The sequence below is a fragment of the Dermacentor andersoni genome, chromosome 5 (assembly GCF_023375885.2).
Source record: "Dermacentor andersoni chromosome 5, qqDerAnde1_hic_scaffold, whole genome shotgun sequence".
NCBI lineage: Eukaryota > Metazoa > Arthropoda > Arachnida > Ixodida > Ixodidae > Dermacentor > Dermacentor andersoni.
The window spans coordinates 48,256,679-48,282,467 of NC_092818.1; the positions used below are offsets into that span (position 1 = coordinate 48,256,679).

At 46.5% G+C, this 25,789-nt stretch overlaps 1 protein-coding gene across 1 annotated transcript in view; it reads left to right on the top strand.

Moving 5' to 3' along the window:
- Positions 1-435: 435 nt before the first annotated feature.
- The window catches only part of LOC126530360 (nephrin-like), a 414,009-nt gene continuing 388,655 nt past the window's right edge, over positions 436-25,789 (top strand). Inside the window, exon 1 of the mRNA XM_072288314.1 lies at positions 436-707. Within this exon, the coding sequence (XP_072144415.1) occupies positions 554-707 (154 nt within the window). The 5' untranslated portion in view covers positions 436-553. The remainder of the gene's footprint in view (positions 708-25,789) is intronic.

Below are 25,789 nucleotides of genomic sequence, written 5' to 3' on the forward strand. Positions count from 1 at the left end.
CTTCAAATGCACATTGAAACACAAAATCCCAATATCGCTCACTCGAATATCCTGTAAACTACAGAAAAAAAATAAATCTGCATCAGAAAACAACGACATTGCGGTCTATTCGAGTGTGCATATATATTGATTGGTTGACTGATTTATTGATCCTAGTGACAGAGCTGCGGCTGACTTTTCCGCTGTACGCTTCGCCGGGGCCGCCGAAACATGGCTCCGCCATCTCGATTATACCGCCGTATCGATAACCTGCGGGATCACCGAGCCCTGGCTCGTGTTCTGGGACTCCGGGTCCAGCGAGAGCTGGAAGAGGGAGCGAGCGGAAAAGAGCGCCAGGGCGAGAAGTTGCGCAAGGCGCCTTCTGCGCAGCTTGCCGCAGAGGGGAGCGTCCAGCGCCGCCGCATCGAGCACGCAGCCGGAGCAGCAGCAGCAGCAACGGCGGTGGTTGCGGCCGTCGACGCTCCCGCCGCCGCCGCCAGAGCGAGCTCCCGTCTGCGCCGCGCGCTGTTGGAGTGGCGCGCCGCTTCGAAGAGGAGCCGACACGCTTCGCGCCATGGCGCCGTCGCGGGCTACGCTCCGAGTTCGGCCCCCGCCGGCGGGTTTCGCCGATGCGGCGACTGTGGTGACCGCGGTGCTCGTGGTGGCCTGTGCGTTGAGCGCGAGGCCCGCGCTCGTCAGCGGATACCTGCAGGACGACGAGACACCAGGCGAGTCCGTCTAGTTTCGTTTTTAAGCGTCACGCGGAAGGCGATGACGTCGTGAGGAAAAGCGCCGCTCGAGACTCGATTCGACGATTGTGTGACGTGCGTCGCCGGTGTTTCCCACGCTCAGGATGTCACCGCTGGAGCGGTGGCAAATAGACGAGTCCCGTAGAACGCTACGCCGAAGGATTCGAGCGATGATAGAAAGCGTCCGGTGATGTGAGCTTGCGATGTTCGGTACGGTGCTTATGGGTGACGAGCCTAGTATAAATGCGGAGACTTGACATGCAACGCACGTGTGACAGCAGGTATTCGGTGACTTCTAGAAGGCCTTTGTGGACTTTTTCCTTTGCAGTGTGTAGCCGGGCGCTAAGTAGTCGCAGTGGTTTTTACGCTTGCACAGAATGATTGCGCCAGCTTTCATTTTTAAGAAGGCATCAGCATAAAAAAAACGTTATAAAGAATGGTTCCAATTTTGTCACCGGTGATAAATGAAGTCGGAACATTTTCGCCGGCAGGAAACGTTAAATTTATGATCCGGAGCGGCGCCTTCTTGGTGCGTATTTGTGAACATTCCTCAGCAAACGCTCTTGCGCCTTATCCCAGGCGCGTGAAGGAAATTTATGTGAACGGGGCTCCGCATTTTTCCTTCATCGTTCCTTCGTACGCTTGCTCGCAACAACACTTCTGCCCGCGACTTCGCACTTCGCAACGTGTGGTGGATGGCAGGGGCAGCTGCAGATGGCATTTTTGTTTTGTCACCGTGCGGTATTGCTACGTGGTTCAGTCTAAACCTTATGCAGGAAGCGCGCCGTTGATGTTTTGGTTCGGTCGACTGCCGTCTCGCTCTCGCATTGCTTTCTTGCCTCTGCTCCCGTGAAAGTAGTCGCGTTTGCTCCGTGCAAGAAATTTTGTAGCGAACTTTCAATTGCGAATACTTCCCGGCTTTTCCCGACCGTGGCTGCTGGGCGATTCTGTTTGCCGCTGCTCTCTTGCGGCAAATCTCAATCTTAAAAAAAGAGTAAATAAAATTCGAATACCTGCTTGATTGCGGGATCGAACCTCTCTTCTTCAGAATAGCCAGTTCGATGCTCTTATGATTGGCCTCAGTGACGCATACTTGTTTCGTGCCATCGCCAACTACATTGAAAGGGTCGTCTCGTGGTGTTGTAGTGCTTAGGAGGGTTGCGCGGGAGCATATGCTCGCGCGCCAGTACCCTTTATGCATAAGACGCAGGAATTCAATGAGCCTATAGTCATCGCACATCCCAACGAAGGCTTTGCTTCTCATAGATTCCAAGATGTGCGTTGGATATGCATAATGGTATTTTTGAAGTTCATGTGGAACGCTTTTGGACGAGGTTTCTAAAGACATTAAACATTAACGGCGGGAAACGGTTTACACGCAGTATCTGGATATTGCGAAAGCAGGATCGATCATTTATCGACGTCTATGTATCCTTAAGCACGCAGTGAAATCAGTTGGTATCTTTGAAAGTGAAGCCCGGTTAACATTGCTCACAACTCTAGGAAGGACGGCAAAGTGAATAAACCAAATTATTAAGTGGAAAGGAAACCAAATCGACAGAGTACTGCAGCAGACCGAAATAAAAGCATTAAGAGATGGAGCGACAGTACACGGTCGTTTCATAACTACGTTGTTTGTACATTTATAGAAAGCACACTTGTGACGGATTCCGCGCAGAGCAATTTCATTAGATGTCCTTTCTGTTTTACGCGAGACTGCAAGTTGATAAAATATTCAGTGACTCAAGTACTTTGACGTGGCCGCCGTTGTGTGTGTCTGCGTGCGTGCGTCCGTGCTTATGTCCGTATGTGTGTGTGCGTGCGTACGTGCGTACGTGTGTGTGGGTGGGTGGCAGGAAAATATTGAATGTCTAGTTTAATTGTTCACTTGCAAAGCACATGCCCATGTTGAAATAGTCCGTGGTCCCGTTGCGTTACATAAAGCCAGTCTCGCGACATAAATGCGCGCTTGTGTTGCCTTCTAGGAGGCTTAGCGAATGAATAGAGTGCACTGTTCTGACATGTATGCACACGTCAAGAGCCTTTATTTTTTATTCACCTCAGAATTAAAGCAAAAGGAACCTTTTTAAGTATGAAGAGCGTAGGGTGGGGGGGGGGGGTCATTAATTTATGTGCTCATTAATGCATATGGTCATTAATTTGCTGTGAAGAAATGTGCGGACTGCACTATATCGTGTCTCCTGAATGCTTTTCGCGAACAGTTTTATTGCTTACTCAAGTATTTAGTTTCCTATTTAATCAAAAATGTATCGGTGTACACCTATCTTTACTTAGCTTGCTTTGTTTCATTAATCTTTTGATTATTGTTGTTGTTGTTTAGTAATTCTCTAAAAACACTGGTAAAGCTAGTACAAGAGAAGCAGCCAGAAAATGAGGAACGATGTGAAAAAGAGCCTTTCACGTACTTCAAGCACAACCAATAATTACGGGTGAAGTGGCAGCACCTTAATGCATGGATTCTTGTTGCTTAAGTTGTATACCCTTGAACAATAGTATACGGACCACAGGCTTGCCAAAAAAGCTGAATTTGTAGTTAGACGCCCAAACTGAAGTTGACCAGTGTACTGAAAAGTTCGCAATGCTATGCTTGAAGTGCAGTCATCAATTTGAACATACAATCATAGGCGGAGAAGAAAACCCACTTTATCGCGGAATCCTAGGTCCGCATACCTTTTCAAGAGGGAGTACGGGCTAGGTGTGAACGTCCAGTCCGCTGCCAGCTGCCTTGTTCGGCTTAAGCTGTCCTCTCATTCACGGTTGAACCAACTGTGAGAGGAAAGAAGCATGATTTTCTGAATCCACTCTTGGGCCAAAAAGCACGATGACCATTTAAATACCGCGCGTCAAATATTTGCTCCATTAGCGCGAATACATTAAGACATTTCGCGACAGTTACGATGCAACGGTTTATAGTGCTTTACCGTTTCCCACGTTTAGCGTCCTCTGGCTGCCAGTGAGAAATTCAAAGCTTAGAACTTGTCCCGAGAAAATGAAACATCATTTCGGAATGAAATGATGCCTTCAGAGGAGGTAAACTAAAGCTGAATTACGCTGCGTTGACGTTAGCGAGAAATGTCAGTAAACACGCCGAGGATCTTGTCGCGTTGACAGTGCGAACCGGCGTGTTTGCGATTTTTATTCCAGCGCGTACAAATTTCACGGCATTAAATCCCCTCAGTTGAGTAGACACTGAAGTGTTTCGAAACCCACGCCAACGTGCCTGCGTCCTATGCCTTGCCGCAGTTACGCGCAAATATGCCTCTGTGCGTTAGATATCCTGCAGAACATTCCTCGAAATTTTGATGTTTACTGGTCTGTCCTCTACGGACTCGGTGTATTCTTTGCGGTAGCTTTGCTTTCGTGTTTAGTGATGCATCATCTTCTTCTTTCTCGCCTTTTTTTCCTTCCCCTCTTCCTATTTTATATCCTTCTATTGTACCCTTTCTGAAGAGCAGGCAGGCGCTTTCCCGTTTTTGTTTGCGGTTGACTGCTTGCTCTGTCCATTCATATTTTCAGTCTGTTCATACAGGGAGCTCCATTCATAACGAGAACGCCATTCATATACAGAACTCGCGGCTAGTGCATGTTCCGTGTGTTTGGCGCTCGACACATAGAGTAGAACTCCGTGTATACTTACAGTTCTCCCAGACATATACACAACACCCCTTATGATTAGAAGTTACGAGTCCAATTGTAGTTTCTGTTAGATGTGGGCCACGCTTACAAGCGGCGCAACTTTTTTAAAAGTTAGGTTGATTACTTCGCGGCCTATTTTTCTTTCTTACTGTTCTCCCACTCTTAGAAGAGTTGACACTCTTCAGGAGAAAATTTACTCTCTGATAAGCATCTGAGCTGAACTTCCAGTTATACTTCCCCTTTTTTCCGTTGCTGTGCCCACCAAAACATATCTACTGGGTTTCATTGCCTTAAACTAGAATATTAATACCATACTTGTGTGATTTGACCTTGTTTTTGTTTTCAGATGTGTTTAATTTGGGTTTTATGGTAATTTGAGAACAATTCAAAACAAGAAAGAAAGCACCGCAGTTGAAAAAGAATTCCTTCAGTAATTTTTACACTGCCTCAGAGAGAAAATTGTGCGAAAAAAGCAGAGAGACAATGTCACGTTGACTGCCTGACGTTCTACGCTGTAATCAGGGCAGTCGCTGAGAGTGTGCGGAGTCGTCTTTGGAGTATAATATGCTTGGGAGTCGAGATTACTTGTGTGACATATCTAATTACGAAAAAAAAAGGTAAACACCACCCGTGGTTTCAGTATTTGTCGAAATGTAAAGTTCAGATCATGGACATCATGTTGGCGCACGCTTGACACGTGGCTATTGCTTGGGCCACACCAACCATGGTATGATAACGCAAGCCAACATCTTCTAGCATGTGGTCATGTAAAAATCTGAGGGCGCCTAAGTATTTCTTGCGAGTTTGGAATGCGAAAGCATTAATGCTCAAATTAATGCTGTTGAGCGTTCCTTCTAGTTAGGAACTCCTCGCGGGCAAGCGAGCGCGTTTGAGACGCTTCGCGCGTCTTGGTTTGGTCTTCCTGACGTGAAGTTGAAACGCAGGCGAGGGTTTGCGCGGACAAGGAATGCGCGGTAACACAGCCTTCCGAGAGCGAGGGTGACGTGGCGTCGCGGCAATGTCCTCTCCCCTCACGCAACGCCTGACGCGCCAATGCAGCAGCATGCCTTCACTCTCGCCCGTTCTTCTCTGTCGAGACGCGCTCCTGCCGCAGCGTCGCAGCCATGGGGGCAGCAATGGGGGCTTAGGTGCCGTTTCGCTGCTACAGGCGACAAACGCGAGGCTTTTTTGCTCAATGGGCCATTTGAGGCTTTCGCATCAAACAGAAAATCGCCATCCAACCGAATGTAGCACGAAGCTACAAATGGGTTTCTCAGAAAGAAAACTTCGAAGATGAGGAAAACTTCTTCTTGGTGCGGGTTTTTCCTCAACCGCGAATATCTGTTTCTCCTTAACTCGTACGGGCTTCCTTTGTAGCTTCGTGCTACATTCGGGTGGATGACTTCTTACCCGCTGTGGCGGCTTAGCGATCATGGTGCTGCGCTGCTAAGCACGAGGTCGCGGGATCAAATTCCGGATGTGGAGGCCACGTTTCGGCCACGGGGCGAAAAGCAAACGCGCCCGTGTCGCGTGCATTGGGAGCACGTTATAGATTCCCAAGTAGCCAAAATTATTTCAGAGTCCCCAACTACGGCGTGCCTCATAATCAGTTCGTGGTTTTGGCAGGCGAAATCCAAGAATTGCGTTTTTTTTTTTACATTTTCCTATGTCCAAGGCGCTTCCCCCAGCTTATGGAACTTCGAAAAACTGATTTCCCATGTAATCATGTGTACATAATGCGCGTGACCCGCATCCGTCTGTTGGGTGTGTGAACATGAATTTTATGAATGGAATTAAATTCTTGAGCTTGACGTGCCAAAACACGATCTCATTAAAAGGCGTGCCTAGAAGGGGGACGGGCGGGGGGACTCCAGATTAATTTTCCTAAATTGCTCGTAACTTTAAACACGTTAGTGTTTTGGCATTTTTCCCCCGTGGAAATGCGGCAGCCGTGGCCGGGATTGAACCCGCGACCTTGAATTCAGCGGTGCAACCTCATGAAAACATGAACCCCAGCTTTCTTAAAACAACAACTTGTGGTTGCTTAGAATTACTTTCCTTCGCCACTCTGTGCCGTTTATAAAGTTTTGCGTAATTTAAGCGAATGCTTGAAATCTCGGCAAAGACAGCTGCTTCGGCTTGAATAGATAGCTGTCATCTTAAGGTCCGTTGCATACCGGACTTAGACAAGAAGGACGAGAGCTTCGAAGAGACGACATCGAGTTCTGCAGCAATGCAGGCTCGGGGACGATGAAATGCTCTGTAGCGAGCACACGATAAAGATTATGGCTGCAGCGAAAAACTTCAGGATGTAGTGAAGTGAAGTGAGAACTTTTAAAGGACTAAGAGTCATGATGAAGCCTCGTATGTGCGTGGCTAGGCCATCAAGTCTTAAGCGCGAACGCTGATTAAGCGATAGGTATTTCGACCGGGAAAGGTTCGAGAAAGCGATTTGCGCGATTCGTCCAAGTGCATAGGTCCGCGTCATCGATTGTCCGTAATCCCCCAAATTAAGTAGTAACACATTCTTGAGTAAAATATGAGAAAAATGACTATACTTTTCTGTGGGATCTTTAATAAAGTCACAACCATTCTTAGCTCACTTTGCCCACATTGGTTTGCTGCTGCTTGCTGCGATTTGGCCCCTGAAACGTCGCTCTGATCACGAAAAAGGGTGAAAAATGAAGTTAAATGTCCGGCTACGGAGTAAGATAAACAGGAGCGCCGAGTCGCCCTATCAGGCATTCCAACGTGTTTCACCCACGAGCGAGCTGCTTTGTGGCGCAAGTCAAAGATGGCGCCGAGTGTTGTAGCTAGCACTTTGAGTTACGTTGCCGACAGCGGCCGAAGCGCGGCGTGGTATATGGCGAGGCATAGCGGGTCTTTCTGTTTGCCGACTAATACGTTTATTATAAGAGACACACGCGCATTTCCTCTGTTGCTAGCGTGGCGCTAGTGTGTGTGTGCCCACCAGCGAGTACCGCTTGTTACAAGCCGAAGTTCGCCGGCTACATCGTTTATTTTAAATGCTTAAAAAGCTTACTCCTGTAAGTGTCATTGCCGTGCTGGCTGCTCCTAAAGAATCTGATTTCCTACGTTGGTATCACGGCTCAGGTGTGCATTCGGAAATCACATGGAGAAAATGTGACGTAGAGCTTCGCTTATTTCTGCGCGTTCTTGTGTCTCGTCTGTGTTCACGAAATTTCAATTCATGGCATCTTTCGGCCTGCGTCGTGGCATGGGGCTTCAGCTGGCATGCTATATGTCGTTTGAGTCCTGCCATCGTGCTAGCATGCCAAGCTACAAATAAAAAAAATTGGCACCGTGTTACACTGCTGTAATACGTGAAGGCGAAAGCCGGCTGCACACGTGGTAGTGCATTAAATTATACGATCGGAGGGGGTCAGACTTCTTGAAAGACGTAACGAGCTGCAGTGTTAAATAAACGTATCACGCTGTAATTCGACCGCCTCAACGACACATGCGAACGCCTAAAGCACTACCTAAAGGTTCTTACGTTCTTTATTTCTTTCTCTATTTATTTCCGTCTTTCCTGCCGTCTTTCTTTCCGTTTTTTCTTTCTTTCGTTTGTCCATTCATATTCAGTCATTGCATCTTCGCCTGCTTACTGGCGTGTGAGCCATTCCTAATGATTCTATTTTTCGTCCCATGGGACTAGACGCCAATTTTTTTTCGGATATGAGCCATTACAACAAGCCAACTAAGGATTTTGCTTTAAAAAATTTCCCGTGTGTTTCCCACACGCTTAACGACTTAGTTTGGCGACTAGTGAGAGAAGTACCCTAAAATTAATAACTGCCCACGGCAGGCCTTCAGCAGCGTCAGTACATTTTTGTTTTATGCTGGTGCTGTGGTTAAAACAAATGGAACTTTATTCAAGCGATGGTCATGAAAGTATTAGCAGACTTGCACGCACAGAAATTGGGAAGGCGGGGGGGCAAAGAATTTCGTAGTGTTTTCTGGTTAGATTAGCTTAGTGCCCGCAAGCACCATCACGAGCCAATATGCCGTTACCCTGTACCTCCAAACAGCGCACTGTTATTGCTTTTATCTCCGTTTTTATAACAGCGATGGGTAGGCTAGCTTCTGCGACAAAATTCTTTTTCACGCCTGCAAATCGGCTTATCGTATCTTTATCCGCTGCAATCACAATTGCAAAGGACACTGTAATAATATACCGCTTCAAGCGGTGACAACAGCGAAAGTGTTTCATCCGGCCATTTAATATTTTGATATCTCGACGGGCTCTCGATACGTTCGTTTGTCGGCTTGACCACCACACGGCGCAAATATTTGGCCCCAACAGCAAGGGAAGAAATAAATGGAGGAGCGTACCTTGAAAAAGGCCACGAAAAAGAGAGGAAGGGAGCGGAGGCCTATAGCACGGTGGAACACAGGGCGCCTGTTGTAGGCGTGACATTAGTTGGCCGGTGTCCGACTGATCCAAGTGAGTACGCGTGCTCTTCCAGGTGATTACGAAAACCCAAGTTTTGCACCTCAAGCAGATGTCCATGCGTACTGTTCAACTGTACATAATTTTTCGTACATTGTATAAATTTGGGCCCGTTCTACGATTTTACGAATGTTTCTTCCGATTTGACGGAATATATATTCTGTTAGCAAGGAAGTTTTAAAGGAGTCGAAGGATATGGCGGCGCAAGATTTAACATACCCATGCAAGGAGACAAATTAGGAATATGTGTGAGCCGCATTTATGGTATTAACAAGTTTATTCAGGCATGTTCTTGAAAGTTGAGAAACCGACTACAGCAATGTCACTGAGGAGGTATGCGTAATCTAAATAGAATCAGCCTCTGCTGTTCTCCGCAACAGCGTGTTCCTTTCAAATCCCTCGCTTTGCACCAAGGTCGCAGCGAAAAAGACATTGCCGAAGAATTTTGCTCAAGACTTGCCAGCTCGCAGCTCCAACGCGCACTTGCACCATGTGGCACTCCTGTGCCACGGGATTCCCGCATGGATGTAATATTTTCGGAGGAGGAGCTTGAAGCGGCACTGGCGACTTGCAGGCGCTCTTCGTCACCTGGGCCGGACGGTGTTACCTATGCGGCGCTCGCCAATATTGGGCAGAAAGCACGACTCATGCTGCTAAACCATTACAACGAGTCTTGGCGCAACGGTTTGGCTCCACGTGAATGGAAATGCAGCTGCTTGTTTTCACTTCTCAAACCTGGTAAATCACCGTTAGATTTGTCATCGTACCGCCCCATCGCTCTGGCCAGTTGCATAGGGAAAATAATGGAAATAATGATTTTGACTCGCCTGGAATGGTACCTGGAAAATTGCAACGTGTACCCAGGTGCTATGGCTGGCTTTCGGCGTGGGCGCTCATCCATAGATAATGTCATCGATTTGGTCACGTTTGTTCAACATCAAAAACGTCTGAAACGACTCACTGCGGCATTATTCCTTGACATAAAAGGCGCCTATGATAATACAGCACATTGTGCCAATATAAAGGCTCTGATTGAAGCCAGAATCGGTCGCCGCACTTTTCAGTGGCTGTGCAGTTATTTAACCGACAGGCATTCCTTCGTGATGACCGAGGATGGCGCCACGACTCAACACCAAACTTTCCGTGGAGTACCGCAAGGTGGAGTGTTGGAGCCCGACGCTATTCAACCTAGTGCTCGTTGGCCTAGTGAGATGCTTGCCCAACACAGTTCAAGTATCAATCTATGCCGACGACACCTGCATTTGGACGTCTGCTGTAACACGACTGCAGGTACAAGCATGGCTACAAAAGGCAGCTACCTTAACATCACTGTACTTGCGAAAACAGAACTTAGAGCTGTCTTCAGAGAAATGCTGCCTTGTTACTTTCACTCGGAAGGCAATGAAGCGTTACTCTGTAAGTGTCAACGGACAAGCAGTTACAAATGCACGGAAACACCGCTTTTTAGGGGTAATTATCGACCGCGACTTATCATGAAGCCACGGGTCTCATACCTAAAGAAGAGGTTGATGACAATAACACATCTCAAATTTCTCGGTGGAAAGTCATGGAGCATATCGGTGCGGTCAATGCTGCAGCTTTATAACGCCTTGTTTCTCGGTTTCGCAAGATACAGCCTCCCTGTGCTTGGTAACACCCGCAAAATAAACCTGCGTGTACTCCAGGGACTACAAGCTCAAGCCCTAAGGACGTGTCTCGGTCTTCCGAGGTGTGGGTCTACAGCGCCAACGATTGTCGTAGCTCGAGATCGCCCAATATCAACGCACTAGGTCACCGACGCTCTCAGGGCGCATATTCGCCACGTTGCCCGACTACCTTCTCACCATCTTGCCTCTCTACCCGCAGAAAGGCCACACGCAACTATCAGTCGCATAATTGTTGTCAATAGTACCTCATTACCATCGAACTACATGCCTGCAGCAAGACCATCCTCACCTTTATGGTGCCTGCACAGACCTGAAGTACGCCTCACTATCCCAGGAATCACGAAGAAGGCTAACATGCCGTCGTTTGCCCTGAAGCAGGCCACATTAGAACTTTTACATGGGGTGCACAGTGGCCGTGTACACGTTTACATCGATGGCTCAGTTACATTCGCAAGTTCAGCTGCTGCAGTGGTGATACCAACAAGATCCGTCAAAATACAGCTAAAAACGTCACATGTATCATCAACGACAGCTGCTGAACTGGTAGCCTTGCGTGCGGCTCTTCATTTCATTCAGGGCGAACCACGCCATGCATGGTCAGTCTTCTGTGATTCCAAGGCAGCCCTACAGAGTGTACTCTCAGCACTGCGCCACTGATCACATGAACAGCTCGTCGCAGACATCAGAGAAGTACAGCATCGCATAGTTGACGAAGTACACGATATCATATATCAGTAGTTGCCTAGTCACTGTGGCCTACATGGCAATGATCGAGCAGACGCAGTTGCCCGATCTACCCATGACGGCGTAAACTGCGTTGCCATTCCTCTTTCGAGAGCCGACGCAGCGAAAAAAACTTGCCGTACTTGCACATGACCGTGCGCATGCACTTGTCAGTGGAATTCATCCGATTTTACAAGTGCACGCCTTCATACCCTGGACGATAATTGACAACTCGGTGTTCCGCCCGAGCTTTCACGACGCGACTGCACCCTTCTGGTTCGTCTATGGCTTGGAGTAGCATTTTCAAATGCGTACTTTTTTCTTATCGGAATGTCCAACAGCCCACTTTGTGACTTCTGCTTGCGCAATGAAACAATCGCGCACCTTCTTTGTCAGTGCTCTCGTTTCAAACCGCAAAGAGCAGTCCTCTCAGCCACCCTAGACAAACTGGACAAGCGTCCAATGACAGAAAACAAGATCCTTGGAAACTGGCCTATACGAACGTCAGTGCGATCGGCTGCGAAGGCGCTGCTGCGGTATTTAAAAGACAGTGGGCTTTCTGGCAGATTTTGACTTGACTGTGTGACGGAGGATTGTACGGTGGCACTGCATAACACTAGGAACGCCTTTGCGGGCTGCGTGACAGTGCCCACAGAAACAGTTTGTGTGTACGTGCGTGTGGGTGTAGGTTTTTCTGTTTTCTTATTTTTTTTAGTCCTTCTCTCTCTCAGCTATCCCATCCCCTTGCCCCTCCCCAAGTACAGGGTAGCCAACCGGAGATAATCTCTGGTTAACCTCCCTGTCTTTCCTTTGCCTTCCTTTCTCTCTATCTCTGTCTCACAAGAATAATGCGCTCGCGGTAAACGCTTAGAAAATGCGTTCAAAATTAAATGAAGGTTAAAGATAATCACAGCGGAGAACACAACATGTCACTAACACGAGAAAGTCATTGTCGCGCTTCAGTGATGAATATTTCGTTACACAATGTATACAGCAGTATTGCCAAGGAACTAATCAAATAACTGTCTAAAATAGATACATAAATACGAGAAATCGCGTAGTGCTTTCAGAAGTTCTCTTTCTTTATAGTGGCGGCAACACAGTTCACTGTGCTTAAACATGCCGTGCATGTGTCCCAAGTAACATTAGCCAAGCAGAAGAAAACTATTCAAAAATCACGCTGCAGCATAGGATCATAAGACTTACGAATTTAGGTCGTCAGAAGTCCGACGATCGAACACCGTAGGTCTCTAAATGGCATGTTGCAACGTGTATATAAATCATTCTTTGAAATGCTCGGTTAACCTTAGCTGGCATACCCTATGTATATTTCTTTACCAATAATGGAAGCCTATATTAGACGTCAAGATAATGACGAAGTGTCTCCCAAAGTTTGTCTGTTTGTGATTGCTCAACGAGGCTGTTCTACAGAAGCGCCCCAGGTGCCACAACCACACAACCTGATTGGGATCTCTTTTCTATGCAAATTTATAATAACCAAATGGTAATGGCGGCCTCGTCGTATTTGCGTCCGCCACATTACGTATCTGGCCGCAGAGACTATGTTTGTGAGGTTCAAAAGTGTCTTCGTAGAACAAATAAAAATTGTTTTTTTTTTCGCGTTCCTAGGACATATTGGAATAGAATTTGTTACCGGCGGAAGTCGTGAGACGAAACTCTGCTGACTTGTTTTAGACTGCTCTATGCCCCCTGCAATAATGCCTGTCGGGGTTGCGGCATTCGTTTGAACAAAAAAGAAAATAATAACAGAAATCGAATCGTGTACGCAACCTCTAGACGTATACTTCGAAAGAATGTGACTATTTCCGCACATATATAATTATTCATTCGGGCTATAACAGAACGCCATGTTGATGCGCAATTAGGCATATAAGATTTGAATAGTGAGCAGGATAGGCTGTAGAGATAGACATAAAGTGTGTTTTTTTTTCGCTTTTGTTGTTGTATATCCGTTTCCCTATATTGTGCTACTGGGCTGTACGGTGATGGGAAGGAATGGCGGGGATGAGGACGCGGCATTGCTTACGTCATTACTTGACTGGTGTTTGTAGGCTTCCTCTCGTACGGTGCGCTCGAGATGCGCGGTAAGCCCCATTAACGGGGACGGCCGCGTATGTCAGCGTTGAGCCACTCGGCCGGTTCTCAAGCGTGGGGTGCTTGGGGGCTTGCCTTCTTCAGAATAGACTGAACTGCGTGCTGATTGCGTGGGGAATTCCAGAGAGCTTGGGATGCATTAAGCTCGTGTACATTAGGGGAGCCATATTTTCCGGTTAGGTAGTGGATGGTGAGCCACCACTACAACTGCTGAAGGGGGTGTTATTGATTTAGAGTAATGGTACAAATAATAATTTAAAGCAATGGTAGTAATAGTAATTTTGACAGCACGCCGCCGCCGAAAAGCGATGCTGGCTGCAACATTATTGAAATCAGTTGCTAGGCTGGTTATTTTACACACGAATAGCTAGGGACCTCACTCCCCACATCGCAAGCTGCCGTCGCTGCGACAGCTTGCGCAACAGTAATCCTTGCCGGGAAACGTATGCGGGGCGCGCTACGTGCTTTGCATTGTTGTCAGGAGCACCGTATTGTCAATTATGTAATTCGGATGTTTGTGCTGAGCGCGTTCTTTGTTGAAACGTATGCTGTGTTGTATGTTGTATGCGTGATTCTAAAGATTGTGCGCACTGTTCGTCTCACTTTGCTGAATGCTTGTAGCCTCTGCCTTACGGGGTTATGAAGCACTGCATCTTTGCTTGCTTACGGGGGTTATGAGCCACTGACAAGTCACTGCTAGCAGCCATTGCTCTGCCCTGCACTGCCTCCGGGATCGGGTCACCACCATTATCTATCGACGTTGCACCACGCAGAAATTCTGGAATAATTCCACAAATTCCAGAAACTCCGGCAGAATTTTGCTGTAAAGCAAAAAGAGGCCTGTACCGGCAGGTTACTCAACGCCCTTCAAAACAGGGTTCACTGTAATGCATCGGAAGGAGAGAGGCAGAGAAGGAGATTATTTCATATGTGACGGGTGAAAATGCTCTAGGCGGCTGGTGTAAACTTGCGCAATGCATAATTTGTAATCATGCTTACCCACAACCGAAAGACGAAGTCATATATACATGTTCACTTTGGAACCTTGTACACAAATATTATTTCATTGGTTACATAATGTACCAAACCGAGCTGCTGGTAAGTATTTGCTTTATGGAGCGAAAGATAATAAATATTAGGCTTCAACTTGGACAAGTTTTTTTTTTTTTGCGTAAAAGGATAGCAGTCAGTTCACGTTAAATTTCTTTGGAACTTTCATTGATTAATCATTTGATCGTACAAAAAAGCTTTTTAGTTACCTGTATGATGGCGAGCGTCAAAGAAATTGTTCCAAAGGAATTTCCTAAAACAAAGTGCGCCGTATATTATTGCTTTGTCGCAGTGTCGATGCATAAATGATGCCATTGCGTGCACAAGCTAAAGTTCTTTAATATGACGGCGAAAGCTTTTCCCCGACATTTAGTTACTTACACGTTGTGTGCGGACATCTAACTTACTCATCTGTGGTCTTGTGTTTTCCTTGCATAATGTACTTCGTGCTGCAGCCCCTTTATGCTACGACGCTCCTGCTACCGTGCTTGCGGGAGTTGTCAGTGCTTGCATGAATAGGTGAATACCACTGGTACACGTGGCTAAGCTGGAAACAGCGCTAGCATACGGCTCAAGATTAGATATTTATGCATCGCTCCTGCATAAGCCGGGAGAGCAACTGTTTGTCTATGCACGCCAGACTGCAATCTACATGGTTCGTAAGCTTACCTAACGTCACTCTCCCTATTCTTCGTGCGTTTTAAACCTTGGGTGGCTTCCTGACTACTAAACAAGAACAGCGTGCTGGCGTGGTTGTCAGTGCCCCAAGATTCCGTTCATGCTGTCTGTTGCCTAATTGACCATTGAAATTGTTGTCTATTTTTTATCTGTTGCCCAGTTGCAATTGTCCCAAATTAATCGAACTGCGCTCAATTATTTAATATTCCAGAAAGGCAGGGCTCGAACTCGGTATGCGGCCTCACAAAGCTGAACTAAAATGCATCTCACACGCGGCACTAGACTCGTCTTCACTGCTCGTATCGCTTGCGCAGTGTGGTTTGTTGTTTTGCTCCTTCCTCTATGTGCTGCGTAGTAGTTATACAGACTCACGGGGCTCAAGCACGCCGCTTGGCGTCGCCGTCGTCTTGCTGTCCCGCTATCAACAGCACATGCGCGGCGGCCCGCAAGCATTGGACTCGAGAGTCTGCAGAGGCACCGAAGTGCAACTCGGTAGCAAGAACGACGATGCGAAGCGAGTGGACGGCGCAGTCACCACTTCTCTCTGTCGGCTCGGTTGTGTTGCCAGGCAGCTGTACCGGCTGCCGCTGCTGGAATGGGCGTTTTTCGCCCACAAGTGCGTGTTCCTGCTGATCCTGCGTGTGCACATACCCCACATTGGTGCATAAACTTGTCTGAGCGGAACGGGCAGTGACTGTCAAGGCAAATTCATCTAATCCTAATCCTTTGTTTGGGCGCCGACAAAGGGCGACGGTTTTCCTGCGGTGTTATCCGAGGGGAGCTATTCTGTTAGAGTCCACCTGGTGGACATGTCCATTTTGTTTGCTGTTGAAGTCCTCAGTGGCTGTGGCACCTGGCTGCTGTGGACGCGCAGCCCAGCCCACCAAATCATAACTTCAGCAGCAAAGGAAATACACATGTCCACTAGGTGGGCTCTTACAGAATGCCTCCCCTGGTCGACCATCCAACTGCAATGCTTGCGTCGCCGCCGGCGGTGCTTCTCGAAATGCCAGCCTTCCGAGACGGTTTCAATGCAACGCAGAGCCTTGCTATTGCTTTCAATGCTTCACCTTCGGGCGAAACTGTCAAATTTGTTTCTCTCCTTTCTCTTCCTTTTCCTTTCTTTCTTTCTTTTTTTCCTTTTCAAACAGGTAGGCTTTTACTATAGGTGGCTTCTCTTTTTCTAGGTACGTCTACACAAATAATAAATTTCTTAAACTGGCTGAAAGTTTGCAAGACAAGAGAGATGGGAGGCGGAAGAAGAGAACGCGACAACGTTGACAATCCTTTTTTTCTTCGAGTTTCGCAACAATTAGCGCTAATCCTTGCATGATAACTTGAGAGAAAACACAGACGAGCTGATAAATCTTGCCTGCCAAGAATATTTGCACCCATGGAGCACATCGGAGCCCATTCCACGTGTGCACGGAATTCGACGACTGCGCCGCCACGCCGCCGTGACGTCGCATTCTGCTTCTCATCTGCATTGCCTATCTTTTGCTCTAGCAAATTTACAGCGTTGTGTGGGTACAATCTTGCGCTGCTGAGCTCCAGGTCGTAGGTTCGATTCCCACTACGGTAGGCGCATTTGGATGGGCAGCGAGATGCAAGAAAACGCCCGTGCGCTTGCTTTCAAGTGCACGTTTGAGAAACGCATGCTGTTAGCGTTAATCTAGAGCCCCCCTCTACTGCATGCCTCGTAATCGGATGTTGGTTTTGGCGCGTGAAGCCCCCGAGCGTATTGTAATTTTTTTCCCGTCCTTTCAGACGACTCGCCTTCATTATTTCTTCGCACATTCAGAGCCTGATTACGGCATAGAAATTAATGTGCCTGCACCAGCCCTTCCGCTATATCAACGATAACTGCTTTCACTTTCTGCGCATAATGGCACGTAAGCTGCACAAAACAAGGAAGTTCTCAGTTACATGTGCCAAAATTTGTCGTGGTAGGCAAGTTTACTGGCGTGCTCGACGTCTTTGTCTACAAAGTGAGCGAAACAATATCTTTTGTGACGTCAGACAGAGGTATATGAACATTAAAAAAAAAAAAAAAAAACTACTGCAGTGTGACACAGCTGCCCGTGGAATTGGTGCTTAGAAATTCTTGGTCGCCCCTTTTCCTCTGACTTCAAACCAAATCTACAAGTGTAATGAGAACGCGAAATATACTGGATGCAACGCTCACCGTTATGCCTGACTTAGTCCAACGACGTGCAGCTCAATGCTTTTATAATGCTTAACTAGAACTCGCAATTCGAATAGAAAAAACGAAATGAAAAGTCATGTTTGTTCTTATTCTGTCTTTACGCGCACGCGCGCGCGCACGCGCGCGCGCGTGCGTGCGTGCGTGCGTGCGTGCGTGCGTGTGTGTGTGTGTGTGTGTGTGTGTGTGCGTGCGTGCGTGTGTGCGTGTGTGCGTGTGCGTGTGCGCGTGCGCGCGCGCGCGCGCGTGTTTGTTTGTGTGTGTGTGTGTGTGTGTGTGTGTGTGTGTGTGTGTGTGTGTGTGTGTGTGTGTGTGTGTGTGTGTGTGTGTGTGTGTGTGTGTGTGTGTGTGTGTGTGTGTGTGTGTGTGTGTGTGTGTGTGTGTGCGCGCGTGCGTGCGTGCGCGCGCGCGCGCGCTCGTGCTTTGGGGGGGGTGGGGCGGTAAGCGGGGCAGTACGTTACGCTTCACGTAGCGGATAGCGATTGTTGCAATCAGTCGCAAGCGAAGCGGATAGCCCAGGGGGAAAAATAACGTATAGCTCCGGAGAATGTTGTGTCGGTTTTGGCTCGCTGGTCGTTTTCACCCTGGTGTTGACGACCTGCTTTTATTGATAAAGATGAAGAGAAAGATTTTATTGGTGAAAATACCAAGAGCATTGGCGTTACCGCTCGCGTTTCGCAAACGTCCTGTGCTCAAGTGTGAGCTGGCCCGGCACCTTCGAGATCTGCGAATGCTGACGTGCAGGTAATGTCCACTCACGGAGATTCACCTGGATATTTGAGAGACTATTATAACTGATTCGTTCAACGTGCAGATGGGCGTGTTGCCTTGTGCTTACGACAGGCAGCAGGGCAGCCTAGAAATTTTCACCACCTATAGGCACGCGAACGCGAAGGAATCTGACAATCAATCTGCACTTTATTTTGCTTCCAATTCCAAGTTTCCAATTAATTGTAAATCTGTGATGATGGCCATACCACTCACTGGCAGGTCATGGGAAGATGTACAACAAACAAAGATAAACATGGAACCATCCACTACGGCTTTTCATGTAGCCGCTTTTCTTTCTTCTTTTTGCGCTGAAAGACAGGACTGCAAACGCAAATACGACCACAAGCGACAAAACCAACCGTGCTACTTTCCCGATTTTCGTTTCTACTTGTCATGAATTCCTACCGACTTGCTCGATTTTCAGTCAGTGTAAGCCACTGCTTCCTTTTAGAGTGCTAAATCCAATCAACCATCAATTTTTAATTGACCTACCTCCTTGAAATTGCGTTGATTAAGGTAAAACTGGGGCTGACGTTGGTACGTGCGCATCGACGCCCGTAACATTTTACGTCGAATAATGTGCGTGCTTCGAAGCTGTTAGCGAGTTCCGTCTTTGGAAGCTGTGATAGCACACCTATGAACTCGAGAAAACAGTCTTAGAACATTGCGCAATGTCTACTATATATATATATATATATATATATATATATATATATATATATATATATATATATATATATATATATATATATATATATATATATATATTGCTTTACCTTTGAGGCCTGGAAGAAAGATTACGCTTTTCTCTGTGGGATACACATTCAGTGCTTTCGCTCGGCAGTACACCGTTGTGCGCAAGCGCGAAACTCAAAGGAAGATCTCACGAACGATCTGATCAACTCGCGGGCATTGTTTGACTTAAATATAGGTGCTGCTTGATAGAGTAAGGGTGCGATCTTGTACGCATTCCAAAATAGAACGGAGGCGGTCCGTTCCACCGAGCCGCACACGATTGGTCAATTTGAACCATGACGAACGCCATGACGTCAATTGTGACGTGTTATCTGCTGTCAATCATTCCGTGTCGTCTGCTATCGGCCGAACGCAACGTAACGGACCGCCTATTTTGTGACGTAAAGAACGGACCGCCTCGGTTCGATTTCGGAACGCGTACAAGATCGCACCCTAAGTGTCCCAAAAACTTACATAGGCGTCCGTTGATGGTGAAGAGTAGATGGGCATGCGAGCAACTGATAGCCGTATGGACAACCAATGCACAACCGTATATTCATGACCGCGTGTTTCGTTTGAGGCTCACGGCACACAAAACAAAGCGTTGCACAATCTCCATTTTTAAGCATCATAAGGAATGAACGAATTAAACGGTGGACTTTAGCGACTCGCACAAGCATCAAAGAATGAACAACAGCGCAGAGTAAGCGCTAATGATGCAAGTACCACTGATGCTCGAAGCAGGAAAGTCGGGGCTGACGATAGAACGAAGGCAAAATTACCTCGCGACTGGTAAATAGCCGGACTCATTTCCCAGCTCCTTCGTGACATTTCCTTTTATCTCTTATCTTTCATCGCTTATAATTTTCTTTCTCATTCGAAAGTTAACAGTTAGTTCCTTTGTGTTGTCATTAGCATTGCTATGGACTTAGAAAAAGACGTTTGTGCTGTTTAGGGGTTAATGAACTGTGCCATAAAGTTTTACAGTCATTTGAAACACACCTTCAACACAAAAGTACGTTCAACAAGGGAATTGCGGTTGACACTCTACATAATGAAATCGCTTTAATCATAGTGTTTTGTTGAAGCATCTGCGGTGACACTTTGCGTTGCTTCGTGCCGACCTGCAGAACCAAATAGTGCGTGGAAGGTCGCTTGAACGCATGGCGGCTGCTGCTCGAGCTTTATTGCATCACGGGATAATTAATCAACCCACAAACAAAGCATTCACGGACATTGAGTGACGGGACGAGCTCACTAATCCTGTCACTTCATGTTCGTCCATTTTGTGTCTTTTCGCATCATTGTTGACCTTGAACAGTCTACCAACTAGCCAAGCTGAGAGTTTAGGTCAATAAATGGTAATTAAGCCAGATAGCATATTCTCAAAGGAAAACTGCCACGCACAACGAGAAAGAGGCCACATCAGAGCCACGAATCAAGTTGTAGCCAAATTAGAGACGCGTTTTTAAACTCGCCAAAAAGAAGAAAGAAACTACGAATTTTACCTTTATTGAATTCTAAGTCCGTGCTCAAACTTGTGTAGCACTAATACTTTCGAATAATGAGCAAGCGGAACGAGCAAGATAATTTTTTTTAAAAGACGGCACCAGATTTTAGCGATTTTTTTACTACTGGACTTATTTAGTTGAAGTGCAGCATTCTCCCGCAATGAAGACCACGATCTTATCTTTTCTAGCTTGCCTTTTTTTTTTCCACAAACAATTTCACTTGCCTGCTACGGGGAACCGGAGAAGCAAGTGGTTAAAGGGTGGATGGGAGAGTTGCGGTCATTTAGAAGTGTCTGGCAACCTTAACTATACAGTAGACTCTGAAACACGGCACGTTTCGCACCGCATAAAATAATTTGGACACTAACTAAATGATTGGTTGGAATCTATAGGAAAGCGGAATTTTTTTTTCACTTTGACATGCAGGTTCAGATAACTTTTGCGTATCCAGCTTTTCTGGACACAAGGTTTATAGTTCGCGTGAGTGCCACCACGTGGCGTACTGACCTTAAACTTTTCAAACTTCCCGCGGTGACGCGTGATGACGTCAACAAAACAAAAATAAAATAATTAAAAGCTATCCCTGCTCATTGAACTTCGCCACAATGCCTGTCCCGCCGGCGTTATCAGTGTTCTTGATAAAGCATAGCCGCTCGTCGCCTGGAAATGCTCGTCATCCTAAGAGCGTTTAGTCGCGACGAGCAATGGTTGATTCTGGGCTTTTGATGCGGTTCTTTTTTTTTCTTCTTGTGTTTTTCCTTTTCCTTTTCTTTTTTTTCCCTTCTACGGAATAAAGAAGCTAGCCTAACCGTCAGAAGCACTTCGGGGCAGCCTTTCTTCAGCCGGCACACATTGCTAACGTCCGAACATCACACAGCGCCTACTAGAGACGCCGTCGTGGACGGATTTTGATTTTCCCCTGTCGAATTCGTTAAGGTGCACACAATTATTTCACTAGCGACTTTACAATGCGCACTCATGGGCTATCGCCGCAGCTGCAAATCTAGATGTGCTTAAGTATTAAGACATATACATGGATATGTTGGTTTTTCACCTTGACACAAAAGTCACGACACAAGAGTTGAGCAAACTGTCTCTGTGTCACCGCAAGGTGTGAGAGACCGGGCTAGTGACGACAAGGATACGCGCAAACTTCCAACTGGGCGCTTGTCCTTGTAGCCTCTTTAGTGTCCCCTGTCCACCCTTGCGCTAGTCACTTCAGTCTGTGTCGTCGTCCGTTAGCATGCTATGGCCGAAGCTGCTCGCAATATTACGTCACATTTACTGGCCACCAGGCCAGGTACAACCTTGGGTACGACATATACAGTACTTGCAGTTAGTTTCCAAAGTAGTCTCCTATGGCGGTTATCCACGTGCGTGAAGCAAGAACGCTATTTAAAGTTATTGTGGAGTAATATATGCGGGATTTGCATGTTCTCCATATTCTTTACCATGTTGCCGTCCCGCCTTTATTATATAGCCGCAATGTAGATTAGAAGCTATCGAACGCCATAAAGACTATCCACATACTCAAAGACCTCGCGCACAACTCCTGACGCTTAATTGTATTCAAGAGTTGTGCGACGATATAATGTCCATGGGATTAATGCCATTTAAATCAGTTCTACTGTGGATAGGACAGCCGCTTTTGCTCACTGTGGATGGAAATATAGCGTTAATGAGCGCCATTCTGAAGCATCTAAATTGATAGTCACAAAATTATGTGGATCCCACGTATGTGCGAATCCATGTAAGCAAAGCTTTCTGTGTTTGTTGTCATTGTTAAACGTAATCTCCACAGAGTAGTCAGGCACCCTCTAATGAAATGCTGTCAATGTTTGCCTGATTACGCGCGCCATTGTGATGCAAATAAACGTAACTTGAACTCATTTTCTCAGAAATAAACGCTGAGTGAAACGCTGACGTCATCCTGAACAAAATCAACAAGCGCCCTACCTTGTGCTCGATCTTATGATGCCCCTATTCGTAAGCTTATATTCATGATTTAGTTATTCAGGCGGGGGTGGCGGGAAGCGATGTGCTCTTATACCGTAGAGACATCCCTCGGACGTCTCTGATGTGCTCGTTTTATTGTCAAGTACCCAATGAAAACTGTCATCGCTGCAACTTCATGGTGTCCTGGTGGCAGGCCACCGTGGCATGTCGCGCAAGTATGACCACGCTGATTCATTTGCGTTGGCATATACTATTTGGTGCGTCATACTTCGCCACATTCATTTTTCAAACTATACCGGAGCTCGAAAAGGGTGGCCAACTCACTACGTCCCTTTCCTCTGTTTACTTCCGCAATGTGTGCGTCTATCGCTGTGGTTACCAAATACGCCCAGTGGTATGCTACCACTCAAGCCTATCTGTCGGCTGAGCAACTGAAGTCGCAGGCTTTCTTCAACACGACGTCAACGTTCAATATGGCTATCCTCAATTACTTTTCGTGGACTTCGCTCACCGCCTTCTCTCCAATGTCATCTCCTATACTACTCGCTCCTGCTAGACACAACACAAACACGCAACGACCTTAATGAAGTATCAATCACACGCTAGTTGACATGCTGTCGACGTATATTTCCGCTGAGCACCGGGATTGGAGCGTGGTCCTGTCTATGGTGACATTATCGGTCTACAGCTTCGCTCTACAACACCGCTCGTTACTCATCACTTTCTTTTTGTCGACAAGAGCATAGCGTATTTCCTCTGAATGTACTTTCGGCTTTAAGTGTGACCTTGCACGCCCGCTTATTCTGTTACGTTGAAGGCGACCGTTGTCGTCAGGCTGCCGCCTAATTCTGAGCGTCACAGTCACCAGAGAGCACAGAAAGCTGTCTTCCCAAACAAACCACCGGGATTCGAGCCCATCTCCCAAATGCAGCATCTTGCATTTGGGAGATGGGCACTCTAGCCATTACGCTACCACCTGCCTCCACCAATTTCCGTTTATCTGCCTTCCCACTTCTCGTTTTTGCCGCAGACGCAGGAAGAACGGATGCAGAAACGAAAAAAAAAAAAAGTAAAGATTGCTTGAGCCGCCAGTGACGCGTGACCTTAACTTTGGCAGGTTACCCTCTTGGAGCGCATGTAGGCTTGCGGCTTCGTGCAGATTCTGGGTCACCTTAGCTTTATTGTAAATTTGCTTTCACCAACTCTTTTCAGCTAGAACTGAAACGCTGGAGAAAAATGAGACCTACCGTAAAATATTTTTCTTGTTTTCTAGGTTTAAAGCAAAAACGCTCATTTACACAAATAGTGATTTTTTTCAGAAATGGCATAAGGATACTATATTTCGAGGTCATGTTTTCTCAATACGGCCCGGCACCCCGTATTGACGAAAGGGCATCACAGTGCCGATGCACGCGGCAGGTTACTGAATGAAGAAAACAGGAAACGACTGTTTTTCAGTTCTCGCAACATATAGTACACAGAACACAAGGCACCCGCCACCATGACATTTTTTTTTTTTTTACAACAGCGACACACAGTGCCGGACTGATATGTTTCCTAAAGGGGCCTGATTTTATTTTTCATCGCAGAACCGCAAGCACAGTTGCGTCGCGCGTATACCGCAGCCACGTACTGTAGCCGTGCCCCTTTTCCTCTAACAATATGGCCGCCGGCGGCTTCACGCGCTCCCGTAGGTGGCGAATTGGACTGTCACTCCAGAAGTTTAAATACAAAACCTCTTTGCATAGAAACGACGGCAGGATTGTCAACATAATTGCTCTCCAGACTGATCTTGATGAACTAACTCATTGGTGCAGCAGGGAAGATGGTAATTAACGCAGACACAACTAAACATCTCAAGTTTACTTCCGCTGCTAAGACGATTCCTAATGTCTACACAGTTAATAATACTATCATTGAAACTTCAGCGTCGGTAAAATACCTCGGTGTAAATTGTAGCTCGTATTTATCCTGGAGCACTCATATTCTTATTTTTATTTATTTTATTAATACTGTAAGCCTTGACAGGCTCTTACACGAGTGGGAACAAAAAAAAAACAACGAAAAGTTCAGATTGCCAACAAAAAAAAAAAGATCCGAAAATAAGAAATGAAAGAAAAGAAAATCCTAAAACAGTACAGACTAACAGGAAAGGGTACGCGTTATACACTGATTTTGGAATAAGAACTGCAAGCGGCATACACAGTAAAAGAATACACTAAAAAGAACTGCGATCAGCATACACATGAAACATACACTCCGTGCGCAGCACTTTTTTTTTTCTACAGCGGCGCAACCTGCTGATCAAAAAAACTTTCAATCTTGACAGAAAATGTGATGACAGATTCCGAGGACATAATGTCGTGTGGCAGTTTCTTCCATAATTATATGACTGACGGAAACAAGGAATACTTGAATGTATTACAGCGGGAGGTATATGGTCTGATACCCTTGTCGTGGTTTGTTCTGGCTGAGCGCTGGTATGGTGGTTTTAGGTACTCGTGTTTGCTTATATTAATGCTGTCATGATAAAGAAGGTACAGAAACTTTAAGGCAGCAACGCTTCGGCGATTTGCCAATGTTTGAATGTTTGGCCGGTTGCGTAGTGCGGTTATGCTGACGTCACGTGAATACTGCGAATACACAAACCGGAGAGCTTTATTTCGAATTCCCTCCAGTTGATTAAGAAGGTAGATTTGGTGCGGATTCCAGACAATACTGCCGTATTCAAGGATTGGCCTTACAAGGGCCTTATAACTTGCTAGCCTAACTTTGGAAGGTGCCAGTGCAAGTTTCCTGCGAAGGTATCCCAGCTGTCTATATGCTTTTGTGCACATCTGTTTAATGTGAACGTCCCATTGAACTGATTACTACCAAAGACTTAAAAAAACTTCGTCTTCTGAAACGCCGACAACACCAAGCCAACCAGGACACAAAACTACACGCATTCAACATGCTAATCAGGCCTGTGATAGAATACACGTCCGTGATCTGAAACTCTCATTATACCTATCTTGTTAATATGCTGGAATCTATCCAAAACAAGGCTGCTCGATTCATCCTTTTCGGTTACTCTCGGTATCAAAGTGTAACAGCACTGAAAATATCGCTCCATCTCCCGCCTCTGGTCATGCGCAGAAAATTCAGCCGTTTATCTTTTTTCCATGCTCTCTACCACAGAAACACACCATTCGCAAGTTCACGTCTTCTCCCGGTGCCGCACACATCGGCTCGTGTAGATCACATGAAGAAGACTAAACCCATTTTCGCTCGGACAGAACGATACAAATACTCACCTTTGGTCCTGGCTATTGAAGAGTGGAACTCGCTTCCTTCTAGCATTGCGGCTATCGCTGGAACATCATCAGTTCAAACAGCTCTTTGGTCATACTTAGAAAATCCCACTGTAGAATGATGTGTGTTTTTTTTTCGTTTTTTTTTTCAGTATGTGCGTGTGAGCCGTAACGTTCCGTGGAATGTTAGATGACATGTCTTGTAACTTCTGAAGGTGCGATTTTTGT